Consider the following 27,732-nt stretch of genomic DNA (forward strand, 5'->3'; position numbering starts at 1 on the left):
CTCTGAGCTGACGCCGCGTTCGGCGCCTGCCTCCCGCCCGGCCTCACTCACCCCTCCTCCTCGAGTATATTTATACAGGACCCTTACTGGGCCAGGACTCCCACCACCTCCCCATAGTAGGTCCCCATCTCCAGCCCATTCATTTGCGGCCACTGCTTTGGAACCGAATCTCTAGCCTTCCTTCAACAACAACAAAACAAAACAAAACACAAAAACAGTAGTGGGTAGAAAAAGGAAGGCATGAGATTTAACTCCAACTTGAGAGCAACCGTCCTGGGCTGCCCATCTGACACCAGTGGGTGGGGTGCAATCTGACACTTCCTTTCCTGTCCAGAAACGTGAGTGGAGCTGGCGCCCCCTCGGTCTGGGGGAGGGGAGACCGAGAGAAGGTCCGCACTTCCGTCCTCACGGCTTTCCCCCCTGGAGACCCGGTATCAGTGGCGAGCTGCGCTCGCGCTCCGCGCCTCCCAGGTTTGGCGCTAGGAAAACTCCACGTTCTGCTTTCTCCTGCTTTTGGCTCCTCCCCAGCTCCAGACCTGGCTTCCGTCCCGCCCACCCCCTTCCCGCTGTCTCTAGCTTGAGCGTGCGGGGACAGCTCCGCTCCTGCGCTGGGCCCACGGCTGGGCTGCGAATATCCAGAGCCCTTCTGCCGTGGGGCTTGGGCGCTCGCCCCTAGGGCTCTCTCCTTAGCTCCCTGAGCGCAGCCAGGAATTCTCTCCCGCCCGTGGCCACTCAGCCCTTGGGAGGCCCTAGGCGCAGCGCGCTCTGGGTCCCCACTTCGTAGCAGGGCTAGCACCTCGCGGGAACCTGGAGTTTGGAGACACACTTGCACCTAGCCAGTCGGAGGAGTGGGCGCAACAGCCAAGTGGAGGCCAGCCGCGCAGCTTCGGGGCCCGGGACACAGCAGCGGTGCAGCCCAGGCGCGGCTCGGGCGCCCAACACCGGAGCCGGAGGAAGTCCCCTTCGCGGCGCGCGGGGGAGCGCGACGGACGCGCCCTGGGCGCACGCCCAGGAGGCCTCCTCCCCAGCCCCCGGGACAGTCCTTAGGGCGCGAGGAGGAGCTTGCTGGAGACTTCGAGGCTGTCCGGAGGAGCCAGCGAGCGGGAGCGCGGCCTCTCCTGCCTCAGCTGGGAAGGGGGAGTGGCGCTGGTGGGCTGGAGTTGGGACTCCAGCGAGCGCCTGACCTTCCTCCTTCTCTTCCTCCCCGCATTCGCGACTCGGGCTCAGGGGGGAAGGTCCTAGCGGCCGCAGGAGGCCACCCGACCTCTTTTCCTAGAAGGCTGGCGATGGATCTTCTGCTTCTGCACCCGCTGGGGCACTTGGAGCGCGCTGGCGGCGCGTGAGCCGGGCACTGCCCTCCACAGCCCTCGGCGAGCCTCGGGCCAGCCCCGCCTGTCAGCCTAGCCTGAGTCCCCTTCCTTTCCCGGCTCCAAATCTCCAGCGTCCCGAGAGCGGGAAGAGGGTGGCCCTCAAGCACAGTCCCGCCGAGATGTCCGCGCAGAGCCTACTCCACAGTGTCTTCTCCTGCTCCTCGCCGGCCTCGGGCGGCGCGGCCTCGGCCAAGGGCTTCTCCAAGAGGAAGCTGCGCCAGACCCGCAGCTTGGACCCGGCCCTGATCGGCGGCTGTGGGGGCGAGGCGGGCGTGGAGGGCAGCTCGCGGGGGGCCACCGGGGGCCGCCTGTGTTCCGCGCTGCCCCCGGCCGAGGGTCTCAGCCCGCGCTCGGCGTCCTCTCCTCGGGGCCCACACCCCCGGGCCAGCCGACTCCCGCCCCCTAGACCCCTCTGCTCATCCCACTCCACGCCCAGCACCCCTCAGGAGAAGTCGCCGTCTGGCAGCTTCCACTTTGACTATGAGGTCCCTCTGGGTCGCGGCGGCCTCAAGAAGAGCATGGCCTGGGACCTGCCCTCAGTCCTGGCCGGGCCCGGCAGTGGCCGCAGCGCCATCCTCTGCTCCTCGGGGGGTGGCCCCAATGGCATCTTCGCTTCTCCCCGGAGGTGGCTCCAGCAGAGAAAGTTCCAGTCCCCCCCCAACAGCCACAGCCACCCCTACGTTGTATGGAAGTCCGAGGTAGGTAGGGTCCGGTGCTGCGCGTTCTCACGGCCCAAGGCTGGACACCTGGGCAGTTGTTTAATGCCGTTAACACTTACAGAGCCAGGGGCCCGCTGAGAGGTTTCCACCGTGTGGCTGTTCTTTCGCCGATTAAATGATGCCTGGAAATGGGACGTCCCTAGTGGCCACCCATGTGTGTCTTATTAGGACTTCTTGGCTCCACTTTGGAGTCGTGGTGGGAACTGGAGGGAGATACGATGTTCTGCTTTCCTGTTTGTGCTGCAGGCGATCTCCAAGGGTCATCTTATCCCTTCATCCAATGTGGGTGTTTTTCTGAACTCAAATGATCTAATTCCTATGCTCTTGTAAGGATTGGATGTAATGTATTTTGAAATATGTCTGCCATCTGGTTGTTCTACGGAGAATTCAGAAACATTCTGGACGGTGTTGTTGATTATGTGTGGAGGTGTGTGTGTTTGGGTGGTGTAGGGAGTAACTACTAGAATTCTCTAGTTTGGATCTTTTCTTCTCCCTAAAGATCTAATTTCAGAAAACTATGGTAGCAAGTACTAGTTTAATCTAGGAGAAAAAGAATCTCTGCTTCAGGCTATGAAATACCATGGAAACATGCCCCAGTTGCACTAAGGACAACTAGTAGTTCGTGAAATATATGTGAATCAGGAATCCTTAATAAATAGGGAACTCAGAGGGAGCTATTTGGTACCTTTGAAATGTTTGCTGTCTGGAAAGAAGAATGGAGAACAGAGTTCTTGGGAAACTGTGGTTGCTGGGTACTTGGAAAGCAACATGCTTTTAGAGAATAAATAGCAGTTGTTTTAGAAATGAGCAACTCTGGTCTCTTTCAGTTCACAAATTCTATAGATTTGCCTTGGATCTGTTTCCATAAGGAAAAGGAGATTCCATCAGTTGTAATTAAATATCTTAAAGTGCAGTTAGAATTACAGAAATGAAATGAAATACCATGTAATTGCTAGAGATTTGGACTAAATAAAGGGAACACAACCAAGAAAAACAGTTTGAAAATAGCATCCAAGATCATACCTCCCTCTGTTAACATGAGATAACTATGAAATTTTGGCTTTTAATGGACCGCCTGAGAAAAATCAGCAGTATTAATCAGAAATATTAGTATCATATATGAATACAGTATTAGTTATGATGTCAAAGTAACTTGCTGTTGGGTTTGGATGTTGAGTATGGATTACAAAAACTAACAAACATTGCTGACTGTTCTGCCTGTTTTCTTGAGGAAGATAGGCAGTGGAGAGAAAAGTCAAGCCAGAGAACAAGAGATCCTCTCCAAACCAGGAAACTCAGCATTCAAAAGAGTATGAAAAATCTGGATGTTGAATTTCTCTTGGTCTTTAGAAGGGGCTGAATTTGCACTATATATCAGAAGTACGCAGGGGCGCCTGGGTGGCTCAGTCAGTTGAGCTTCCGACTTCGGCCCAGGTCATGATCTCACGGTCTGTGGGTTCAAGCCCCGCTTCGGGCTCTGTGCTGACAGCTCAGAGCCTGGAGCCTGCTCCGGGTTCTGTGTCTCCCTCTCTCTCTGACCCTCCCCCGTTCATGCTCTGTCTCTCTCTGTCTCAAAAATAAATAAACATTAAAAAAAAAGAAGTATGCATTATCAGAATAATCTGTGTGAGCTGAGAGGAGAGAGAAATGCGAAGGCAAGCCAAGTTCTTGGATTCGATAGCCACCGATGTTCATGTTTAAACCCAACGGCCTCGTTGAGAATGTCTCTGCTTTTCTTAACAACTGTACATACCTGGAATACACAGATGCTGCTGCTGTTATGACCCAAAGATATTCTAGTGTAGATGATCATGGCCGGTTAGAAATTATCTTCTTAGTCACTGAAATCTCATAATCAACGGACAAGTATCTGAATTGCAGCGATACTGGTGGCTTTTGACTGTTCTATGCAGTATTTGGGCAGTCTGCAAGGTCATCTACCATGATTTTCCTCTTTGCAATGGTTAAAACTTAGCATGTAGCCATCTAGCGCAAAAGCAACATTTTCTCATAAAATATGTGTGTGTGTGTGTGTGTGTGTGTGTGTGTGTGTGTAATTTCTTTGTTCTTGAGGCAGACAGGAGTGGAATGAAGGTTCAAGGCTGGTTTTGTTTAGTAGAGGCCCACATATCCTATCATAACCCCTGGGTCCGGAATTTAATGGCCTAGGTTACCTTTCAAAGGTTTAATGCCCTGGAATCTTCTCAAACAACCAAGGAAATTCATCCAGTTGAGCGCTGCTTGTCCTCACTTGCCAACAAGCTGGATCCTTTCTCCTAAAAGAGAATCTGTATCAATAATGTCAAAAGTCCAACAAATAGACATCTTGCAAGGTTACTTAAAGTGGGCTCTAGAAGGGCATTTTGGTTCTTGTCTTTTCCTGGTTACCTTGGGTTTCTCAGCCTCGGCACTATTCACAGTTGTGGCCAAATGATTCTTTGTGGGAGAGGCTGCCCTGTGCATTGTGGGATGTTTAGTAGCATCCTGGGCCTCTACCCACTAGATGCCAGGAGCACTCTTCTTTACCAGTGTGACAATGACACGTGTCTACAGACACTGCCGAATGTTCCCTGGAGGCCCAAATCGCTCTAGTTGAGAACCACTGCACCCGTGAGTTGAATGTAGCACGTCAAGCCAGCTGCCTGTGCCCACAGAAGTGTTTCAGCTGGCACAAAGTTTCCCTGGGGCTTTTGTCCAATTCCAAACCAGGTGGATCTCTCTTGAGTCATGCATGCATCCTATGGTTTGTTCAACTATTCTGTTTCTCTTCCCCTGAATCCATAGCCAAACCTGACAATTCACCTTCGTTCAGATTTAGCCAGTGATGGATCACATTTGTTTCTGCTTAGTTCTTTGAGCAGATTCTCTGGTTTTCAACTAAATTGTTCACACAGTGGCCCCCCGCTCCCAAGACTCTCATAAATGCCTGCAGCTCTATGCCTTGTACTCACTCACAGCTCCCAAATGACCATTTTATGGCCTAAAAGCAGGAGGTATTAAACAAAGTCAGTTACAACTCTATTAATATTTCCTTACTATGTGTTTCAGGATCGCTTAAACAAAATCGGATTCGTGGGTGTGTGAGGTAGAGTGCCTACTGAGTAAACAAAGGGATAAACCGTGCGTCGTGACGCACAGTTGGTATACGCTTCTCAACTTGTATTCTTAGAGGTCAAACTCTGTCCCTGATTCTGCTCTCAGACAAAGGAGTAAGGTCTCCTTCCAACACTGGAATTCTCCTAATTCTCATGGATCAGAGCCGGGATTATGCTCATTGCTGACTTGGAGTTTGCCAGCTTTGATAATCCATAAGTAAAATGATCTCTCTCTATCCATGACTTCTTTTCTTCATTCATGCCATAAGCACGTCTTGAGCACACGATTTCTCTAGGCACCAGAAATGCAGGGAGGCTGCCAAATGGTGTTGGCGCTTAAGGACCCCACGGTCTAGTGAGGAGGACAGAGGAGTTGACCAGTAGGTACAGTGCAGAAGGGTCAGCACTATGAGGGACGGGGCGGTGCGGGGGGTGATGTGCCATTGTGCTCTGGAGAATTTTGGAAGGCGTCACGGTGCAGAGAGCACTTGAACTTGATCTGCAAGGATGCCTAGCATTTAGAAGAAGAAGGGAGGTGGTCCTTTGATGAAAGAGAAAGGAGTGGACATGCAAAGGCACAGAGGTGTTGGTGACGCCAGAGTGTCCACCCAAGAGGGCTCACAGGGTCTCGAGTGCAGCATTTGTCTGGAGGAGGAGGTTGGGAGCTCTGGGGGTTAATGTGTGTAGCAACCACCTGGCTGTCTGTACAGTAACCTAATGAGACCAGAAACCACACACACGTTTGGGGGATAATAACTAGCTATGGGCATGGATGCAAATGGCACGAGGGCCAAAGCATGTGGCCTGCCCTCCAAAGCACCTCTTGTCATTAAATCTACAGAGAGGTCACAGTACGTGAAGTCAAAAGTTTGGGTAGCCTTCCTTATGAAGAGGCCCACTGTGCACCTCTCAGGAGTTTGGGCTCAACATTTTGTGGAGTAGTGGTTCTCGACCTGGAGGCGACTTTGTCCCCAGGGGACATTTGGCAACGTCTGAAGACAGTTTTGGTTGTCACAGCTGGGGGTGGTGATACATTAGTTTCCTATTGCTGCCAGAACAAATTACCCCAGACTTAGTGGCTTAGAGCCACATAAGTTTACTACCTTATAGTTCTGGAGGTCAGAAGTCTGAAATGGGTCTCACGGGGCTAAAGTCATGTTGTTGGCAGGACTGTGTTCTTTCTGAATGCTCTAGGGTCTGTTTCCTTTGCTTTTGCAGTGGCCTCCATCTTCCATATTCAAAGCCAGCCTTGTTGCATCTCTTTGACTCTCTTCCATGGTCATTTCTCCCTCTGACTCTCTTAAGGACCGTTGTGGTTGCAGTGGGTTCACCTGGATAATCCAGGCTAATCTCATTATTTTAAGATCAGTTGATGAGCAGCCTTTATTTTTATTTATTTTTTTAAACTTTTTTAAAACTTTTAAAAAAATTTATCTTTCAGAGAGACAGAGACAGAGTGCGAGCAGGGAGGGGCAGAGAGAGAGGGAGACACAGAATCCGAAGCAGTCTCTAGGCTCCGAGCTGTCACCACAGAGCCAGACGTGGGGCTCGAACCCACGAACCGCGAGATCATGACCTGAGCTGAAGTCGGACCCTTAACCGACGGAGCCACCCAGGCGCCCCGATTAGCAACCTTTAATTCCCCTTTGCCATGTAACCTAACATATTCACAGGTTCCAGAGACTAGGGTGTGGACATCTCCCGTGGGACATTATTCTGTTTACTACTGGAGGAGGTACCACTGGCATCTAGTCAGGGAGAAGCCAGAGATGCTGCTGATCGTTCTACAACGTACAGGGCAGCTCCACAGCAAAGAATTCTCTGGCCCTCAGTGTTGGGAGTGCCCAGGTGGAGAAACCCTGTGGTAGGGAATGGGGGAAACTGGTGATTTTTTAGCACGAGGGTGTGACATGATCAGACATGTGTTTTAGAGAGATCCCTCCGGTGTCTGGGAGTGGGGGTGGGGGACGATGCCTTAGAGTGAAACATGCAGCGGGGCAGATATTCAGAGGAGGCTGGCATGGGGAAACCATAGCAGGCATTCTACAAACAGATGGGAGTTGGCATATAAACATAATACTTCTGTATTTCTTACTTTGCCATTTTAGCAAATCGTTTTCTTGCATTGTTGAACCGCTGCTAGGTTGGTCTCTATAGGCTAGTGGTTCTCCCCTGTGGCTGAGTTTGCGCCCTGAGCACACTTGGCGATAGCTGGCAGCGTTTTTGGCTGCAGAGCTTGGGCGGGGGGTTGCTACTGGCACCTGGTGGGTAGAGGTCAGTGATGCTGCTGATTGTCCTGAAACATGGAGGATAGCCCGCCACAACAAAGAATTATCCTGCTCAAAATTGCAGTAGCACTGAAGTTGAGGTACCCTGTGTAATGTGCTGCTTTATATAAGAAACGGAGTCCTGGGTTATGCTTTCCAGTACTATTTTCTCTCATGTGTCTGCCTTCAGTCTGTGTCCTTTTCTTCTTCTTTTCTGCTATATGTCAACCAAGGCTCTGAATTGGGGAAAAAAAAAAAACAAAAACCTTTCCAAAAGGTATTGAGGAAAGGAAAAAAATATGGGGCATATATGTGTACAAATATATGTAGGGAAAAATTGAGTGGTAAATATATAATGATGGAAACTGGCATTAAAATTTAAAACGTGGGGAGAGATGAATATTGTGATTAAAAATAGAGGCTCACTGATGTCACCAAAGAGGAAGTAATTCGAGTAAGATGGCTTCAGACATGAAAGTGACAAAGGGCATTTTACAAGGAATTAGGTCTGAAATCAGCATGCCAGAAGAATTTATAAATTAGGAAAACAATTACTCAGCTTTTATATGCTCTCTCTGAGTATCCCTCTGCTAGAATTCATCTCTAAAGCAATTCTGAACTTAAATAGAAAATAATGTGAAGATAACTCCTCAGATGCCTGGGAATTGAGCTTTCACCAGAATTTCGAGATCTGAGGGTGGGAAAGAGGGATTTTTAGACCCAGGAAGGAGCTCAAGAGACAGACTGCAAGGATTAAGCTCAAATTCAGACACGCTAAGGGCAGAGCTACCCGGAAATTCTTCTGGAATCTCAATATAAACTGCCAAATTTCTGGAAAAAGTCAGCGGCCACAAGCACCTTACACCTTGGCGATCTCTTTTCTATGCCTATTACTTACTGAAACGGTTCTCTCGAGGGTACTGTGATCTTCTTCGGCTTCTTCTGAGCAGAACCCACAGCACTTCCCCTACCCACCCCCCCCCCCCCCCGCCCCCCCCCCCCAGTCTCAGTTGCTGCCCGTCCATCTCCAATGTCTCTTCCTGCTCTTCTGTTTCTGTGCTTGCCTTTGTCCGCCCATCTCCACGGTCCTGTGTTTTTCCTTCAGATCATTCTCCCGTGATGATCTCATTCACTCTTGCCACTTGAGCCGTCACCCCTCTCGGGGACGGTCGTAACCATGTCTGGCTCTAGTCTTGTGTTTGAGTTGCTGACGTTTCTGATTTCTTCCCGGACATGTGCTCACAGCGTCAGCTGGACTCCTCACATTCCACGTGTCCGAAGCCCAGCAGCTCAGCCCCCTTCCTCGGAGCCGGGTTCACTGCCCACAGTGCGGGTTCTGGCGGGCGCCACTGTTCCTCTGCCCGCGTGCTTTTGTTAGGGTGCAGACGCCTCCGGCTCTCCCGTCTTCTCAGAGGAGGCGTCCAGTCCCCTGGTGTTCACTTCTCATCTGCTCCGTTCTAAAAAGGATTTGAAGTGGAATGTATCCCAGTTCCTACGTCTCTCTCCGGCGGTTCCTTCCCATTGCTGCTGCCTAGTCTGGGTCCTCAGTGGCTGTGTCCTCCTGGGTAGCCACCCGCCTTCGCTTTGTCCCTCTTCCCATCTCACTTATGGGCCTTTTACTCCAAAGACACATTGTAATCACGTTAACTTCCTGAGCAAAATCTTTGCTGGGACTCCGTACGTACAGAATGAAATCCAAACTGCTTAAGGCAGTCATTTCAAAGCCTTTTACAGTATAATCTTAGCTTCCTTCCTCCCCTTCCCAGGGAACTCTGGTGCATGGAAGCTAAAGTGGCCACCCAGCCAGTCATCAAATATTTATCGAATACCGGCTGTGCACTTGACGTGGGGGATGTACACGAAACAAACAGGTGTGACCCCACAAGGTGCTTAGCCTTTTATGAAAACAATACTTTCAAATAAATAGGTCCCTATACTGTTCAGAATGCTGTGCCGTTACCACCGGAGGACTACTGTAGACAGAACAATGGCCCCCCAAACATCCACATCCCAATTCCCAGAACCCATGGATATGCTACCTTGCATGGCAAAAGGGCCTGTGCAGATGTGATTCAGTTAACAGTTAAGGATCATGAGGTGGCAGGTGATCTTCAATTACCTGGGTGAGTCAGTGTCATTACAAGAAATGTTGCAAGAGGGAGGCAGGTGGGTTTGAGTCAGAGAAGCAGATATGGGGACAGAATGAGTGAGAGAGGGAAGGACGGACGGTGGGAGAGACGAAGGGAGGGAGGAAGGGGAGGGACAAGTTGGTTTTGAAGATGCTACACTGCTGGCTTTGAAAATGGAGGAAGGAGTCATGTGCCAAGGAATGGAGCAGCCCCTAGAAGCTGAAAAAGGCCAGGAAATAGATTCTCCCCTAGAACCTTCAGAAGGATCTCAGCCCTGCCAACAGCTTTATCTTAGTCCAGTGGGACTTCTGGCCTCCAGAACCGTAACTGTGTGTTGTTTCAAGCTGCAGTGTTTGCGGGAATTTGTTACAGCGGCTATAGGAAACTGATACAAGGACCAAGGGAGTTTGGGATGTTTATGCTGAAACCAGTGGATGAGAAGGCTTTTGCCAAACAAAAAGGAAGGCAGGCGGCACTCTGGCTAGAAGGGACAGCCTGTAGTTCAGAAGGGACATAGTATGTTTCAGGAGCTTCGAGAAATCCAACTGGAATGGAGTATGAGAGTGAGACATGGCTGAGAGTAAGTCTAACTGGTCTTTGAGCTTCATGATACAGATTTTATCATTAAATTTTTTTTTTTTTTAATTTTTTTTTTCAACGTTTTATTTTTATTTTTGGGACAGAGAGAGACAGAGCATGAACGGGGGAGGGGCAGAGAGAGAGGGAGACACAGAATCGGAAACAGGCTCCAGGCTCCGAGCCATCAGCCCAGAGCCTGACGCGGGGCTCGAACTCACGGACCGCGAGATCGTGACCTGGCTGAAGTCGGACGCCTAACCGACTGCGCCACCCAGGCGCCCCTATCATTAAAATTTTTTAATGTTTATTTTTGAGAGAGAGAGAGAGAGAGAGAGAGAATGAATATGCAAGCAAGGGAGAGGCAGAGAGAGAGGGAGACACAGAATCCGAAGCAGGCTCCAGGCTCTGAGCTGTCAGCATGGAGCCGATGCAGGGCTCGAACCCATGAACTCTGAGATCATGACCCGAGCTGAAGTCGGATGCTTAACAGACTGAGCCACCCAGGCACCCCCAGATTTTATTATTTAATGTACACATTTCTGCACAGATATCTCTTCTTACTTTGTTTTTGGTCACCTGGTCCCATATATATCTGAAAAGGCTCCGTTTCCACATTTTGCCTCAACCAAATGCCATCTCTGAATAAATAAGCTTTGAGTATGGTACACGTCAAGACAGAATCAGGATTTGCAGAATTGTGCACTCCTTTTTCCATAGTGGGATTCTGATTCTTCCAGTCTGGTGCCGGCATAAGGGAAAGTGTGTTTCATATCAGAATCCAGTCAATGGCAGAGGGAGTCTGTATTCTGACAGCAGTTTTCCAAATCCTGGAGACCCACCTTTGGGGGCACGACATGGCACGACATACTGTTCTAATAAAATTTACGGCATCCTCTCTGGGCCACTGCTTAGGAAAAAGAGAGCGAGACTATAATTGCAACTGTGTTACAATACAGCAAAAGAGGTGGAATGTAACGTGTGAAAAAATGAAATTACTCATTACGTTAGCAGGTAAAGAATGATGTTTTCATTAGGTATTAGGGAAATGCAAACCCAACCCACAGAGACGCACCACTTCATACCCACTAGGATGACTGGAATCAGGAGGATAATAACAGGTGTTGGCAAGAATGTCGAGAATTTGAAACTCTTACACACTCCCGGTGACAATGCAAAATGGTGTAGCGGGTTCGAAAAACTTTGGCAGTTTCTCAAAAAATTAAACATAGAGTTCCCATGTGGCCCCGTATTTCCACCTCTAGGGCACATACCCAAGGGAAGTGAAAGTATGTCCATGCAAAAACTTGTACATGAATATTCATAGCATCATTATTCATTCATAATAGGCAAAATGGTGGAAGTAACCAAGCGCCCATCAGTAGATGAATGGATAAACAAAGTGTGGTCTACAATGCAAGATTTAAAAAAAATTTTTTTTTAATGTTTATTTATTTTTGACAGAGAGAGAGAGAGAGAGAGAGAGAGAGAGAGAGAGAGAGAGAGCGCATGAACAGGGGAGGAGCAGAGAGAGAGGGAGACACAGAATCCGAAGCAGGCTCCAGGCTCCGAGCTGTCTGCACAGAGCCCAACGCGGGGCTTGAACTCACAGACCGTGAGATCATGACCTGAGCCGAAGTCGGATGCTCAACTGACTGAGCCACCCAGGCGCCCCTACAATGCAAGATTATTCAGCAATAAAAAGGCATGAAGTACTGATAGATGCTACAACATGGATGAATCTTGGAAACATGCTAAGTGAAAGAAGCTAGTCACAAAGGGCCACATATTATATGATTCTGTTTATATGAAATGTCCAGAGTAGGCAAATCTAGACAGACAGAAAATAGATTAGTGGGTGCCAGAGGCTGGCAGTAGCGAGGGGTGGGGAGTGACTGCCAATGGCTACTGGGTTTCTTTTTGGGATGTTGAAAAGGTTTTGGAACTAGATAGAGGTGATGGTTGCACAACCTGGTCGAATTCCCTAAAAATTGCCGAGTTGTGCGCTGTAAAAGGATGAATTTTACAGTATGTGAATTTTAATGTCAATTAAAAAAGAATGGTGTTTGTAGCTTTTAGAAAATATACCAACATTGTTACTATGTCATCTTTTCAAGAAAACATAAGCATAAATGAGGAGCAGAGTCATGCAGTTGGCCTAGGCCTAATGTATATTAAATGCTGTCCTTGGAGACGCAATGGAAGAATCGACAGCCAGGCTGGGATTTTCTGAGATTGGTTACCGTGGAAATTCTGTGTCCTGATTATTAGGCCTTGAAAGCAAGCGATTAAAAAGGTTGTTTTTCACAACACACAGGGACTTTATTTTTAAAAAAAAATTTTTTTTTCAACGTTTTTTAATTTATTTTTGGGACAGAGAGAGACAGAGCATGAACGGGGGAGGGGCAGAGAAAGAGGGAGACACAGAATCGGAAACAGGCTCCAGGCTCTGAGCCATCAGCCCAGAGCCCGACGCGGGGCTCGAACTCACGGACCGCGAGATCGTGACCTGGCTGAAGTCGGACGCTTAACCGACTGCGCCACCCAGGCGCCCCACCACACAGGGACTTTAAAAACGACCTGTAATCTTGAAAAACTGTCCAGCCATATCACACTAGAACTATTAAGTAGCCAAAGATTTTCAGGAGCCATTAAAAGCAGCTTGAGAGACCACCCATCAAGCGATGTGCTGATGAACCCAAGAAGAGGCTGAGCCCGGAATAGTCATGTCCGTGGAGGAACTGGAAGTGAATTGAGTGGGATGGCCCACGGGTCAAGGAAAAGGGCACGTTTTCGTTTTTGTATACCTGGACAGCTCATCGAAACAGGTGAATCCCTACCACCTATAGGAGCCGAAGTGTGAATAAGCATTGGGTCAGTGCTTGCGCTGCTGACAGTTTCATCTCTCAGGGGTTGAGAAAGTAGGCAGGCTGATACTCTGAGACCTAAATGCAAGTGGGGAAAGGGAAACAGAAGCTTTAGGTAACAACAGCCACGTTGCCTCGGGCTTTGTTGTAACAAGGCCTCTGCTCTGGCTACTAATTTGGTCCAGAGAAATCCCGAAATGGGCTACCCGGTTTTCTGGCTTTTGAGCAAAGTATCACCCTACTCACATTGAAGTTTCCAATGGATTCCCTGTGCGCTTATTTTAGTTAACAGGTGTTGATGATAATGATAAGTGAAACAACTATGAGTATTTATGAAGTGCTCAGCAATCTTTTGTTATTACAGCAATTCTCTGGGATGATCGTATCGGCATTTATTTTGTACGCGAGGGCACTGAGACTCCGATTAAGAGGTAGCCACGCTCAGTCGGAGATGAAATGAAGTGAATGGGTTAGAGCTGGACTCTGAACCACACCGCCTGGGTCCAGATCCCAGCTCTGCCTTGCAACCTTAAGGAAATTACAAAGCGTATTTCTGCCTCAGTTTCCTCGTCTGTCCGATGGTGATCAAGTTGATGAACCTCCAGGGGTTTTTGTGAGGACCTCATGACTTAGTTCCTTGCAAAGTGCCCAGCACATAGGAAGTACTAAAAGTTGCTGAGGAGAACAAGATTAAATAAATGGAAGATGTGTCCAGGCAACGGAGGTAGGACTTGGATTAAAATATTACTTTAGTGAAAAGTATGTATTATGCACCTACTGCATGCCGCGAAGCTTGGTCTTTCCACCGTGGCAATTGAAGAGGGCTCAGGTGATCACCAGGTGGATTTGCTATAACCCAACATGCCAACAGGCCCAGGGGTAATAACCTTCATTGCCACGCTCTCGTCATAGTAGCTTCATCGCGTCCGTCACTTTGTGTTTGAAGAATACGTAGAATGTTGGCAACTGGATGGCTCCCAGTCCAGCCCTGCCTCTCTAGGTGGTAAGCGGCAGGCTGCTTTCTCACCTCAAGCCTGATGTTTTTCTCACCTCCTCAAACCACTATGGCCACGTGAGAGCCAGCTGACTTCTTTTCGTGGTTCATCTTGCCAACATCTTTCCAGGCAAACGAGGCAGCATCTCTAAATTGTGGTTACACCATCTACATTCAGATGCTTTTGCCCCCCTTGAATTCTAACTGTAACTTGCGTTAACATTTCTAGATTGACTTCAGAAGTCTGGGAGCAAAACAGAATCTTAGGAGGGGAGAAGTTTTGAAAAGTTTTCTATGTAGTCCGGGCATCCATCTGATACTTAAATCCTATCTATGGCTTCCCCAGTCTGTGTCCAGACCCCCCCGCCCCAGATGAAGACCTTCACAGTTCTGCCTTTAGATTCTGATGGAAATGGAAATACTTCCTGGAATTGTGTTAAAAACCAGCCTCCCTGGTACTTTTACCATGCTACAAATGAATTCTGCCTCTCCTGTTCTGCAACTCATCGCCAATATTGTATTATCCTCATTGGGAAAGAAGTACAGGTTGGCTTGCTTTCTTTCTCAGTGTCAACATAAAGTTTGCTCGTATTGTCTTTTTGGCAGATAAGAATTGTGCATATATCAAACTATAATTGGAGGATATATTGACCCAAATTGGAGGATACTATTGACCCAAAGTTATCTTGCAAACTACTTATAGAAATCCAGGATTAGGGGGCACTTGGGTGGCTCAGTCAGTTGAGCACCTGACTCTTGATTTTGATTTTGGCTCAGGTCACGATCCCAGGATCATGGGATTGAGTCCTGCATTGGGCTCTGCACCGAGCTTGGAACCTGCTTAAGATTCTCACTCCTCCTCTGTTTCCCCCCCACCCCCCGCCGCCAACACGTTTGCATGTGCGCTCTCTCCCTCTCTCTCTCTCTGTAACAACAACAACAAAAAATCCAGGATTAGAACTTGCTGTGTCCAGGTTTTTGCTGCTAGATCCAGTGTGTCAGGTTTCTTCTTTTCATGATTTATAGGTGAGTTCAAAGACAGGTGCAGTTTTCATATTCCATCACAGAGTATTGTTGTGGGTCTTTCAGCAAGCCCCCAAAGAGGTGTGTTAAATCTGGATTCCAATGTTAATGTGTTGTCAGAATGTATTTGTCAAAATGCCAAGAAAATAAGCAGGAAAGGCGATACGGAGATGGTAAGCCCACTCGAAGGTCAACAAGTCCGATATGGGTCTCAGACTAACTTCAGAAGCACCGAGTTGTGAACTCAGCAAATAGATAGTCATTCTGCTGCAGTGGCATCTTTTAACTTATCTTTAATAATCTTTTAATTTATAATTATACTGGAAATACATTACTTTTCCTTATATAGCTGAGAGCACACTGTTAAAGATTGGTAAAATGTTATGGAAGTGATCAAATATTTAGGTTCTTGTTCAGGGTTCTTTTAGTGGAAATAGGTTATTCAGAGTTACAAGTTGTAAACAAATGAAATCGTTCATTCCCCTTTGCAATATTATCCTGGCTTTTGGCCTCCCAGGAGGAAGCTAGATTCAGAAGAGTCAATGGGTTGTGATGTCAAGTTTGCATCTCCTTATCTAGAAATATCTCTGTTATAGGAAATGTTTAAAATCCTGCTAAGCATTTTACTGTCCTCCAAAATTATCATTTCTAATCTATATAAAAATATGGTAGATATACCTTATGTAAATATTCACTGAAATCTAAAACCATTCTAGAAAAAGAAAAGTTATTCTTTTAATATTCATTGAATGAGAAGATTGAATAGTCAAGAAGGAAATTAACTTAGTATACCTACAAAGATTTTCTCCGAGGGGCCCTTGAGTGGCTCGGTCAATTGAACCTCTGACTCTTGATTTCAGCTCTGGTCGTGATCTCATGCTTTGTGAGATCTAGTCCCATGTCGGGCTCTGTGCTGACAGTGTGGAGCCTGCTTGGGATTCTCTTTCTCCCTCTCTGTCTGCCCCAGCCCTGCTCATGTGCTCGCGCTCTCTCTCTCTCTCAAAATAAATAAACATTAAAAAAAATAAAAAAAAGATTTTCTTCATGTTATTAATTGTTCCTAGGCAATATTTTTATAGTGCAGAAAGGTTGATTTTTTTCTTTTACTTGGAAAGACTTCTTGCAGAGTTTTATTTATTGTTACATCTTTTAAATTTTATATTTTTTATTTTTAATTTTTATTTCTTAATTTTTTTTCATGTTTATTTATTTATTTTGAGAGAGAGAGAGAGAGAGCGTGAGCACAAGCAGGGGAGGGGCAGAGAGAGAGGGAGAGAGAATCCCAAGCAAGCTACACGCTGGCAGGGCAGAACCCGACATGAGGATCCCATGAACCATGAGATCATGACCTGAGCCGAAATCAAGAGTCGGATGCTTAACCAACTGAGCCACCCAGGTGCCCTTTTTAAAAATTTTTAATTTAAGTATAGTTGACCTATAATATATTAGTTCCAATTGTACAGCATAGTGAGTCAACACATATATATGACGAAATGTTCACCATTACTGGTGATGAAGAGTTACTGTTCATCACTATATAAAGTTGTTACACTATTGCTGCCTATATTCCCTGTGCTGTACTTTTCATCCCCATGATTTATTTATTTCATGACTGGAAGTTTGTATCTCTGAATCCTCTTGGCCTATTTTGCCTTCCATACCACTTCCCACCCAAAACCGTTAGTTTCGTCTCTATATTTATGAGTCTGTTTTTCTTTGTTGCTGTTCTTAGTTTGTTTTGTTTTTTAGATGCCGCACATAAGTGAAATCATATGATATTTGCCTTTCTCTGTCTGACTTATTTCACCTAGCCTAATACCCTCAAGATCCATCCATGTGGTCACAAATGGCAAGATTTCATTCTTTTTTTGTTTGTTTGTTTTATAGCTGAGTAGTATTCCATTGTGTATATACCTAACATCTTTTCTTTATCCATTCATCTATTGATGGACACTTGGGTTGCCTCTGTATCTTGGCTATTATACATAATGCTGCAAGCAACATAGGGATGCATATATTTTTTGAATTAGTGTTTTTGTTTCCGTTGGGTAAATACCCAGAAGTGGAATTACTAGGTTGTTTGGTATTTCTATTTTTAATGCTTAAAAAATTTTAATTCCAGTATAGTTAACATGGAGTGTTATGTTAGTTTCAAGTGTACAATACAGTGATTCAGCAATTCTGTACATTACTCGGTGCTCATCAAGATAAGTGTACTCTTTAATCCCCATCACCTATTTCACCCGTCCTCCCTGCTCTGGCAACTACCAGTTTGTTTTCTGTGGTTAAGAGTCTGTTTTTTGGTTTGCCTCTTTATTTTTCCTTTGTTCCTTTGTTTTGTTTCTTCCACATAGGGGTGAAATCATATGGTCATTCTCTGACTGACTTCACTTGTTGTTGCAAATGGAACAATTTCATTCGTTTTTATGGACAAATAATACTCTCTTGTACATGTCTACCACATCTTCTTTATCCACTCATCTATCATTGAACACTTGGGCTGCTTTAATAATTGGGCTATTGTAAATAGCGCTGCAATGAACATAGGGGTAGATATATCTTTTTGAATGAGTGTTTTCACATTCTTTGGGTAAATACCCAGTAGTAGAATTACTGGATCACATGGTAATTCTATTTTTAATGTTTTGAGGAACCTCCAGAGTGTTTTCCACAGTGATTGCACCAGTCTGCATTCCCACCAACAGGTCACCAGGGTTCCTTTTCCTCCACATCCTCACCAATACTTGTTGATTCTTGAGTTTTTGATTTCAGCCATTCTGACAGGTGTGAGGTGATATCTCACTATGGTTTTGATTTGCATTTCCCTGATCATTTGTGATGTTGAGCATCTTTTCATGTGTCTGTTGACGATCTGTATGTTTTCTTTGGAGCAGTGTCTGTTCATGTCTTCTGCCCATTTTTAAATTGGATTATTTGGGGGTTTGTTTTGGTGTTGAGTTGTCTTAAGTTCTTTATATATTTTGGATACTAATCTTTTATTGGATATGTCATTTTCAAGTATCTTTTCCCATTCAGTACGTTGTCTTTTAGTTTTGTTGATTGTTTCCTTCGCTGTGCAGAAGATTTTTTTTTTTTTGACGCAGTCCCAGTAGTTTATTTTTGCTTTTGTCTCCCTTGCCTCAGGAGACATATCTAGAAAAATGTTACTGCAGCTGAGGCCAGAGAAATTACTGTTTGAGCTCTCTTCTGGAATTTTTATGGTTTCAGGTCTTACATTTAGGTCCTTAATCCATTTTGAGTTAATTTTTGTGTTTGGTGTAAGAAGGTAGTCCGGTTTCATTCTTTTGCATGTGGCTGTCCAGTCTTCCCAACATTGTTTGTCGAAGAGACTCTTTCCCACTGGGTATTCTTTCCTGCTTTGTCAAAGATGAATTGACCATATAATTGTGGGTTTATTTCTGGGCTTTCTATTCTGTTCCATTGATCTATGTGTCTTTTTTTTGTGCCAGCATCCTGGTGTTTTGATGACTACAGCTTTGCAGTCTAGCTTGAAATCTGGAGTCGTGATACTTCTGGCTTTGATTCTCTTCTTCAAGATTGCTTTGGTTCTTTGGGGTCCTTTGTGGTTCCACACACATTTTAGGATGGTTTAATTCTGTGAAAAATGCTATTGGTATTTTGATAGAGGTGGCATTAAATCTCTAGATTGCTTTGGGTAATGTGGACATTTTAACAATATTTGCTCTTCCAGTCCATGAGCGTGGGATATGTTTCCATTTATTTGTGTCAAAAGACTTCTTGGGTAATTTTAGATCATGATCTGTTAGTGTAATTTGTCTCTGTATATATCTCTACATGTAACTTTTAATTTCATAATAACATCTATCTTTAGAAATAAAAATGAACGGTCGGTTAGTACTATGCATAATCGGAACAATGTGGATGAATTATTTTTATGAAAATATAAGCTTTAAAACTCCATGATAAAAATGTAAAAGGGGCAAAAAGCTCCATGTCTTAGTGTGAGTATCTCCAAGGTCAGGGCCACGGTGAGTGCAGTTGATCTGGGAGGTGATCCCAGCAAGCAAGAGTGAAAACTAAGGGAGAATGAAATGCCTTTGTAAGTTGTGTCTTGGAAGTTGTAGCTGTGGACGATGGGATAACCGAGGTTCCACCAGGATTGCTGGAAAACATGTAGAACACCCCTCAGGATGATCCATCTGTGTTTCAGTTACCTATTGCCACCTACAAAACTTAGTGGCATGATTCTGTGAGTCAGGAATTAATTCAGGGCTGAGCTGGGCTGTTCTACTCCACATGGCATCAGCTGAGTTCACTCACTCGGCTGCTTTCAGCTGGTGTCTCGGATGCCTAGAGAATTCAGGATGTCTTCATTTACATGTCTCGTTCCTTGGTATTCCCCCGTGTGGCTCCTTTCTCTCCACGTGGTTAGCTTGGGCTTCCTCACTGCATGGTGATCTCATGATATTTGGTCAAAGTGAGTCACAGGGTCCGCCCAGATTCGAGGATAAGGGAAGTGGACGCGAGAAGCGACAAAGAACATGTGGCCTTCTTTGATCTGTCACAAGCTACAAGTTGGGATCTGGGATCTGGGAAATGTCTCCATTGGTTTCCATCCTCTGTTGGTTCAGATTCCTTCCAGGGTTTTTAACTTACCTGGTGACTTCTTGCACATGACTATGGGTTTACTAGAGATGGATCACTGGCAGCACAAGATCAGTGTGAGCTTGCACAGAAATTCCCAGCACAGTTCCAGCTGGATTCAAAACTGTTAGTATAGGCTCATGGGGAGTGGCATTTAGAACTAGTCACTCGCAATCTTAGCTAACCAAAAGCACAACTGAAGGACAATATGACTAGACTTTGGAGGTGTCTAAGCCCGGGGTCAAATCCCAGGCCACTATTTGTGAGCTATGAATTTCGGTTTCTTCACCTTTACAGAGAGTATAATTGTATTTTCTTTGTAGGCGGTGGGAAAGCGCTGATGAGTGCACTTAGGACCCATGCAGTACAAGGTATTATGCAGCAGTGTCTGTTGTTGATAACTCAGTCTACTTCATTCTGAAATGCTTTACATCATAGGCAGATGCAGATGAAAGATTTTCTAGTGCCTTCAGGGGAAACAAGGCAACAGTACTATGGGAAATGTCAATAACAATTGTAAGAGGCAATTTTAGGCTTTTTAAACTGTAAGGGAAATACGTAGTAGTTAAAGAACTATGAGATGGTGTACTTTTCCTTCTACATTTTAACTTTTAAGATTTGTGTACATACCTTATTTATTTAATGCTTATTTTTGAGAGAGAGGGAGCACGAGTGGGGGAGGGGCAGAGAGAGAGGGAGACAGAGGATCTGAAGCGGGCTCTGCGCTGACAGCACAGAGCCCGATGTGGGGCTCCAACTCACGAACCATGAGATCGTGACCTGAGCTGCAGTCGGATGCTTAACTGACTGAGCCACCCAGGCACCCGTAGTTTTTAATTTTTAAAAAATGTTTATTCGTGTATTTTGAGAGAGAGTGAGAGGGAGCACATGTGGGGTACGGGCAGAGAGAGAGAGAGAGAGAGAGAGAGAGAGAGAGAGAATCCCAGGCAGGCTCCACAGTCAGCACTTAGCACAGAACCTGATGCAGGGCTTGATCCCATGACTGTGAAATCATGATCTGAGCCGATATCAGGAGTTGGACACCTAACCAGCTGAGCCACACAGATACCCCTGTGTACTATATTTTAAATTGCATCAAAAGTAATTCAGTTTGGTTTTTGTCAAATGTCAAATGCACATTCCCATAAGTAAATGGCAAAATAAGCCCTCCCCCCTTTATTATAGTCAAAGTAGGGGCAAAGAAGTTATTTAAGACTGTCCCTCCAAACTTATAGCACTTGTTTATTCGATAAGTTATTGTATTGATTTATCTGCTGCCCATAGGGAATTCGCACATAACCCTCATTGGCTATAAGAGTCTCCTTGCGCGAAGCTACTTGCTCGTAGAACTTTTTGTTCTACTCCACGGAGATCCTTCCAAATGACTGGATGTTGACAAAACAGAGCAAAACAAACGGGTATCTTTGGTAAAAAAAAACTGGCATTCTAAAGCGTGGAGGCATGGGGGGGGCAAATGAAGAAATTAAATTTTTTCTATCATTAGTCGATAATGACAATCTGTATCAGCTACTAAAGCATTATCCTTCGGTAATTATTCTTACCCCAGTTTATTCACTCATTCATTCATCAAATAATTCAGCATATCTCATCAAGCTCTGGGTTTAGCAGAATAATATTTACTGAATCCTTGCCTTGAGCGAATTATCCTCTTAAATGCCTTTAAAGGCATTGGATCATTAAGTCCTCACAATAATTGAAGGAAGTCTAAAGCCAGTAAATAAGGAAGGTAGGATTTGAATCCAGCAAAGTAAATACATATGGTCCTTGTTCGGAAGGTCCTCAGTCCAGAGAGACATGTATAACCGTAATAATAGCTAATAGTTATTGATCACTTGCCTAGTCAAACACTCTTGAGTTACTTTATTTGCATGAATTCATTTAGTTCTATCAACTCCATGAATTATTATTATTAGCCCCATTTTCTAGACAAGGAAATTTAGACACAGAGAATTAAGTAATTTGTTCAAGGTTATACTGCTGGTAAAGGATTGGGTCAGGATTTAAATCCAGATAGCCTGGTTTTAGATCTGTTGCTTGTAACCGTCACTCCACATAGTGTAGATTCAGTACCTTTTCCTATGAGCTAAAACAGAGATTTGTGGGCACCTGGGTGGCTCAGCCAGTTAAGTGTCTGACTCTTGATTTGGCTCAGGTCATGATCTCATGGGTCATGATTTCGAGCCCCGTGTCAGGCTCTATGCGGACAGTGCAGAGCCTGCTTGGGATTCTATATCTCTGCCCCTCTCTCTGCCCTGCCCCTGATCTCTCTCTCTCTCTCTCTCTCTCTCTCTCTCTCTCAAAATAAATAAACTTGAAAAGATGGTAGCTATAAAACAGATTTGTAGAAGGGACTTTAAGGCTGGAAAGTCACACTCTGCTTGGGAAAGCCAGGTGAGAAGGTATTTGAAGTCAATTTTTTAAATGTTTATTTTTTTGAGAGAGAGAGTGCATACATGTGCAAGCAGGGGAGAGGCAGAGAGAGAGAGACAGAGAGAAAATCCCAAGCAGGCTCCATGCTGTCAGCACAGAGCCTGATGCAGGGCTCGATCCCACAAATGGTGAGATCATGATCTGAGCCGAAATCAGGAGTTGGACGCTCAACCGACTGAGCCACCCAGGTGCCCCTGAAGTCAACATTAAAATAAGGAATATGTCCTGGGAACAAGGATGAGGAAGAAGGCAAGGAGAAGAAACAGAATGAGCAAAGGTATGGAAAACTTAGTAAGCAGGGTGCAGTAGTGTGGAAACTAAAAGTTGTCTGATATGAGTGGAAGGTGGGCCAAGAATTCGGGAGTGGTTTTGCATATGAGTTAATCTCATACCCAACCAGCCTTTAAGATCCAAAGAACAGGACAAACAACAAATATACAATAACTTGCTTAATGTTAACATCTCATATAGCCATGACAGCTGTATAAAAACTGAGAAATAATCCTTGGTAACAAGTTTGTTACCAAGGTAATCTTGGCGATGCTGGATAAGTGCAGTACTTTGACCTGAAATAGAGAACTTACCTGGAGTCACCAAGTTTTCTACTATGGTTCTTTTTCAGTTGCAGATCCCATTCAGGAACCCATTTTGCATTTAGTTAGCGTTGCTTCTTAGTCTCTTCCAATCAGTCTTTCATGACCTTTCCACTTTGTGGAATGTTTCTCAATTTTGGTCTGATGTTTCTCATGATTAGACCCCAGTGACGGGAAGAATACAGGCAGCATATCTGACCACAGTTGTCACTGTTTATCGACATTAGTAAAATATAACGTGTCTATTAATGGTGATACTTTTTACCCAATGACCCAGCTGCTCCTGGCCTGTCTGCGACGTAGCACGGCCGGATGCTTGTAGAGCAGTTGCAGTATTGAGGGTTTAGACTGTGGCTAGGGGACTGAAGAAAGCCACCCCGTAACAGTGACCTCGCGAACAACCAGTTGACCTGATTGGCCCTCTTCCCTGTCAGTAACTTGGATTTGCCCATCCTTCTCCATCACGTGAGAAGCTCTGCCATAGGATACCGCTCAGTCTGCACTTACCGCCACACTGTGCTATCAACAAGCCTTTCTTTGGGTGCTGCATTTGTTGGTGTGTGAGGCTGGGCGAAGTCCAAAATCCAAATGCGCTTTGTCATTGCTCAATGTTGGGGAGTGGGGAGGAAGAGCTGGACTTTGAGTAAATATTCATTTACATCAGCAGCATTCCTCTGTGCACTCTGGATGCTTGCTTCTCTCTTGTTAACAGTGCTAGAATAAACACAGAATTCTACCAAAATATTAGCAGTGTGTGCTGTTTTCTTTCACTTGCCAAGATTGTTTTATAATAAATACCGTTGGAGGAAATACCATTGGCCAGCATCCTCAGCGATTACGTTAATATCTCTAGGGAACAAAGTATGGATTTGGGAGGTGCTTTGCACAGAGAAGCAAAATATGCCTGGTTTAATCTGCATTCCTTGAATATGCTGATCTTGTTATCTTTGAGCCTGATTGTAACTGAAAATATTTCTCTTGGTTTACAAAAGTTGATGTGATTAGTCCCTATGATACCCAGTAATTAAATGTCTTTTAGAAGGTAAGTCTGACATAAGGTATCTTTTGAAACTGATTGGTACTAAAACAGGTGTTCATAATGTACTTTCATGGTAGAAAATGATTGTAGATTAAATTGGATATTTGCATTTATCAGAAATAATTTTAGTCAAATGGAAGAAATGGGTTTTCCCAACAATTTTGTTCACTTGGCTTTGGTTTCAACTCGCACTTGTATCCATTACAGGTGCAAATGATTATTTCCCTCCTGGGTTGAATCCTAGTCCTGTATTTCCATTTCTCTACAGGATGGTTCTTTTCGTAGGTTTCACCATCGTTTCAAATTCTAAATGTTCAAAACAACTAATGATCTTTTCTCTGCAAGAAGGAAAAGTAAGTAAATGAATAAACCACAACCAGCTTCTTTTCTAAACTTTCCTGTTTGCTTCCGTGATAACCATCTTCACAGCCTTGGAACCCTGAAAATACTTTGATTATTCCTTCTTTTTTATATTCTGTATTCATATGGCCCCCATATGGGGGATGGCTTATCCTTATTTCTATATAATGCTCTTATTTTTCTTTTTCTTTCTGTCCATCCTGGCACTGACCCTCATTTCTCATGCTGGGCCTTATACCTGGTTGCCTGGATGACAGGTTTTTCTCATTTTGACCCCTGCATTCTTCTTCCTTAACACCTAGTATCATCATTTAAGTTCTTGTCATGGAGTCCTGTTACCATCAAGATAAAATGTCGTCTGTCATATAGACGCTACCTACAATCATCATGTGTTACAATAGTTTGTTTCTTTTATGGATGAGTAGTAAATTCCATGGTATGGATGCATCATAGTTTATATATTGACCTGTTAATGAAATGTGGGCGATTTCCAGTTTTTGGTGATGGTGACTAGAGCTGCTATCAACATACCTGTGTAGAGGTTTCTGTGTGAACGCGAGTTTTCATTATTCCAGGCTGAATGTCAGGATTGGATTTCTGGGTCACATGGTGAGTGTATGTTTAACTGTCAAAAGTCTCCCCTAGAGTGGCTGTACCTTTTTGCACTCGCACCAGAAATCTGTGAGAATTCCAGTTGTTCCACATCCTTGTCAGCACTTGGGATTGTCAGTGGTTTCTGTTTTATCCATTCTAAGAGGGGTGTTATGGTAGCACTTTGTGGTTTTGATTGGCATTTCCCTGACAGCTAATGGTGTTCCATCTTTTTTTATGTGCTTACTGGCCCTCCTTATGTCCTCTTTGGTAAAGTGCCTGTTCAAATCTTTTGCCCATTTTTTAATCAGATAGATTTAATTTTTACAAGAGAAAATACTTCCTAGATTTCTCTGGGTAAGAGCATAATGAAGGCATTTGTTTCTTAAGCAACAGTGGAGGTACAAGCTTCTAGCTTTCGGGGGCAGCAGTGTCAGAAAGGTTGAGTTTCTAGTGACAGTAGCATCTGTTTGGTGGCAGTGTAGTTGTAGCAAAGTCAAGGTTTTGGAGGCAACATAAATTGCAGCCCTTGAGGAGGGCCAAACGCAATTTAATCATCAGGTCAGTCCATGATGTGATTTGGGCAATTGTTTTGAGAGACTTGGTCCTGAGCATCTCCGTGATCCTCTGAGCTGCCCAATGTCTTCTCAACGGCCTTTCTGATTAGATGGAGTCAGCTTCTAAGACCTTAGACAAGAATGATATACTGCATCACTTATGTATGACTACAAGTAGTCAGGTGTAACAAATGACCATAAAACTTGGCTTCATTCAAACAATGAATAATTATTTTTGCACACCCTTCTGTGGGTTGGTGGAGTAGTTCTATTGATGTGGGCAGAATTTCGCTGATCTCTACTGGACTTGCTCATGCCTGTGCCGTCGTGTAGCACGTTGGTTAAAGGGTATTCATGTTGCTTCTATGTGGTCTCTCATTCTCCAGCACACTGGCATAGGCTTGTACTCCTGGTGGGTACGGGGTGCGAGAAGATCCTCCAAAGCCTCTTGAGGCAGAGCCTAGAAACTACGTTGTCACTTCTGCTGTCTCCTAGCGTTCAAGTCCCATAGCCAGCTCAAATTCAAAGGATGGGGTCATAGACTCCACCTACTGATGGAAATTTCTGCCACATTGCAAGGGCCCAGTTCACTAATCAATCTATTTTATGTATAAGGGACTTAGAATTTTGAAGTGAGTGTGTATAAAAAGAGAATCCAGAAGGAAATACATCCAAACATTAAATTATATATTGTTGATGAATTTAAGTCCTCATTTTGCATTTTTGTTTTTTCATTTCTTCGGAAATAAACAGGTATTACTTGTATAAGTCAAATAAGAGGGAGTGGTTACTTCGGTCTGTGAGGAAGGCACTAATATTTCTTTGCAAATAGCAAAAATGGTAAATTCTGGGGGGTGAACTTGCTTAGAACTTTTTGAGGAGGTATAAAATGTAAAATGCATTTTTTCAGGATGGGAACCTCTGCTCTTTTTTAAAAAAATATATTATTTATTTTGAGACAGAGAGTGAGAATGTGAGCAGGGGAGGGGCAGAGAGAGAGAGAGAGTGAGAGAGAGAATCTCAAACAGGCCCTGCACCGCCAGGGCAAGAGCCTGACACGGGGCTTGAACTCACGAACCATGAGATCATGACCCGAGCAAAAGTCAAGACTCAGACCCTTAACTGACCGAACCACCCAGGCACCCCAGAATCCCTGCTTTTTAACCAAACGTTTAGAGTTTTTATTCTTCTTTTTCACAATAGCTGTGTGCCAAGAAGGGCGTAGAAGATGAGACGTTTTAGTGTCAGCTCGTAAATTTGCGACCCTGGAACCATGTGTGAGAAGGAATTTCGTGCTATGGACTGTTTGTTGTTGGGTGGACAGCATGATGGTGGATCCATGGGTGAGGCAGCGGCTAAGAAAATTGCTTTTCTTCCCTAGTGCTTTCTGGAAGATCTCAAAGGTATTCTTCACAAAAAAGAAAAGTAGATTTCAGTTACAGCCATTATTCCCTTTAATTAAAAAAAAACTTTATTGAGATTAATTGATACACCATGCAATTCACCCATCTGAAATATAGAATTTAATGATTTCTGGTAGTGGCACAGACTTGTGCAACTATCAATTTTCGAACATTTTTATCACCCCAAGAAGAAACCCTGTTCCCATGAAGCAGTCACTTGTCCATTCTTCCTGCCCTAGCCCCTGGCAACCGCTAATCTGCTCTCTCTTTCTCTCCCTTTGCATTTGCCTCGTCCAGACATTTCAGAGAAATGCAATCATACAATATGTAGCATTTTGTCTTTGGCTTCTTTGACTTAGCACAAATTTTTGGAAGTTCATCCGCACATTGTAGCATGTATCAGGACTTTGTTTTATCTGGTTGCTGGGTACTATTGCATTGCCTGGATAGACAACACCTTGTTTATCCATTTATTAGTTGACGGACATTTGGGCTGTTTCCACTTTTTGGCTACTCTGAATAATGCTGTTTTGAACTCTTGTACAAGTCTTTGTCTGGACATATGTTTTAAATTCCCTTGGGTATATATGCCCAGGAGTGGAATTTCTGAGTACACTAAGGTTTAAACAAATTCATTGCTTAGGCTCATTTGGCAAATATGGTAGTTGGTTTTGCTGGGAATATAATCTTTTGGCCCAACCAGGGTGTGACTATAATACACGTTCTGTGTGAATACCTGAGAAGTGCTTCCAAAACGCAGCTCTGCATGTACTTTTAAGCAATAGCAGCAAAGTTGGAATAGGTCCTTGGCATCTTAGGTGAGTATGTTAAAGTTATTGTGTAACATTCTGCTTGTTTCCAAGATGTACTATGTATGTATGTATGTATATATATATATACACACACACACACTGTATACTGTGTGTATATATGTATATACACACACACAAAAAGAAACCTTATATTTAATATTGAATATATGGCATATTGCATATAGTTTATCACCATGCATACATGGCAAATTGGAAAAGATGAAATGGCTCTGTGCCCACAGAATGAGCATGAGCAAAGG

At 44.6% G+C, this 27,732-nt stretch overlaps 1 protein-coding gene across 1 annotated transcript in view; it reads left to right on the plus strand.

Moving 5' to 3' along the window:
- Nucleotides 1–1,375: 1,375 nt before the first annotated feature.
- The window catches only part of ARHGAP6 (Rho GTPase activating protein 6), a 457,219-nt gene continuing 430,862 nt past the window's right edge, over nt 1,376–27,732 (plus strand). Inside the window, exon 1 of the mRNA XM_040467630.1 lies at nt 1,376–2,068. Coding sequence (XP_040323564.1) covers nt 1,490–2,068 — 579 coding nt within the window. The 5' untranslated portion in view covers nt 1,376–1,489. The remainder of the gene's footprint in view (nt 2,069–27,732) is intronic.

Source organism: Herpailurus yagouaroundi, unplaced genomic scaffold (assembly GCF_014898765.1).
Source record: "Herpailurus yagouaroundi ecotype Mexico unplaced genomic scaffold, PumYag 67525, whole genome shotgun sequence".
Lineage (NCBI taxonomy): Eukaryota > Metazoa > Chordata > Mammalia > Carnivora > Felidae > Herpailurus > Herpailurus yagouaroundi.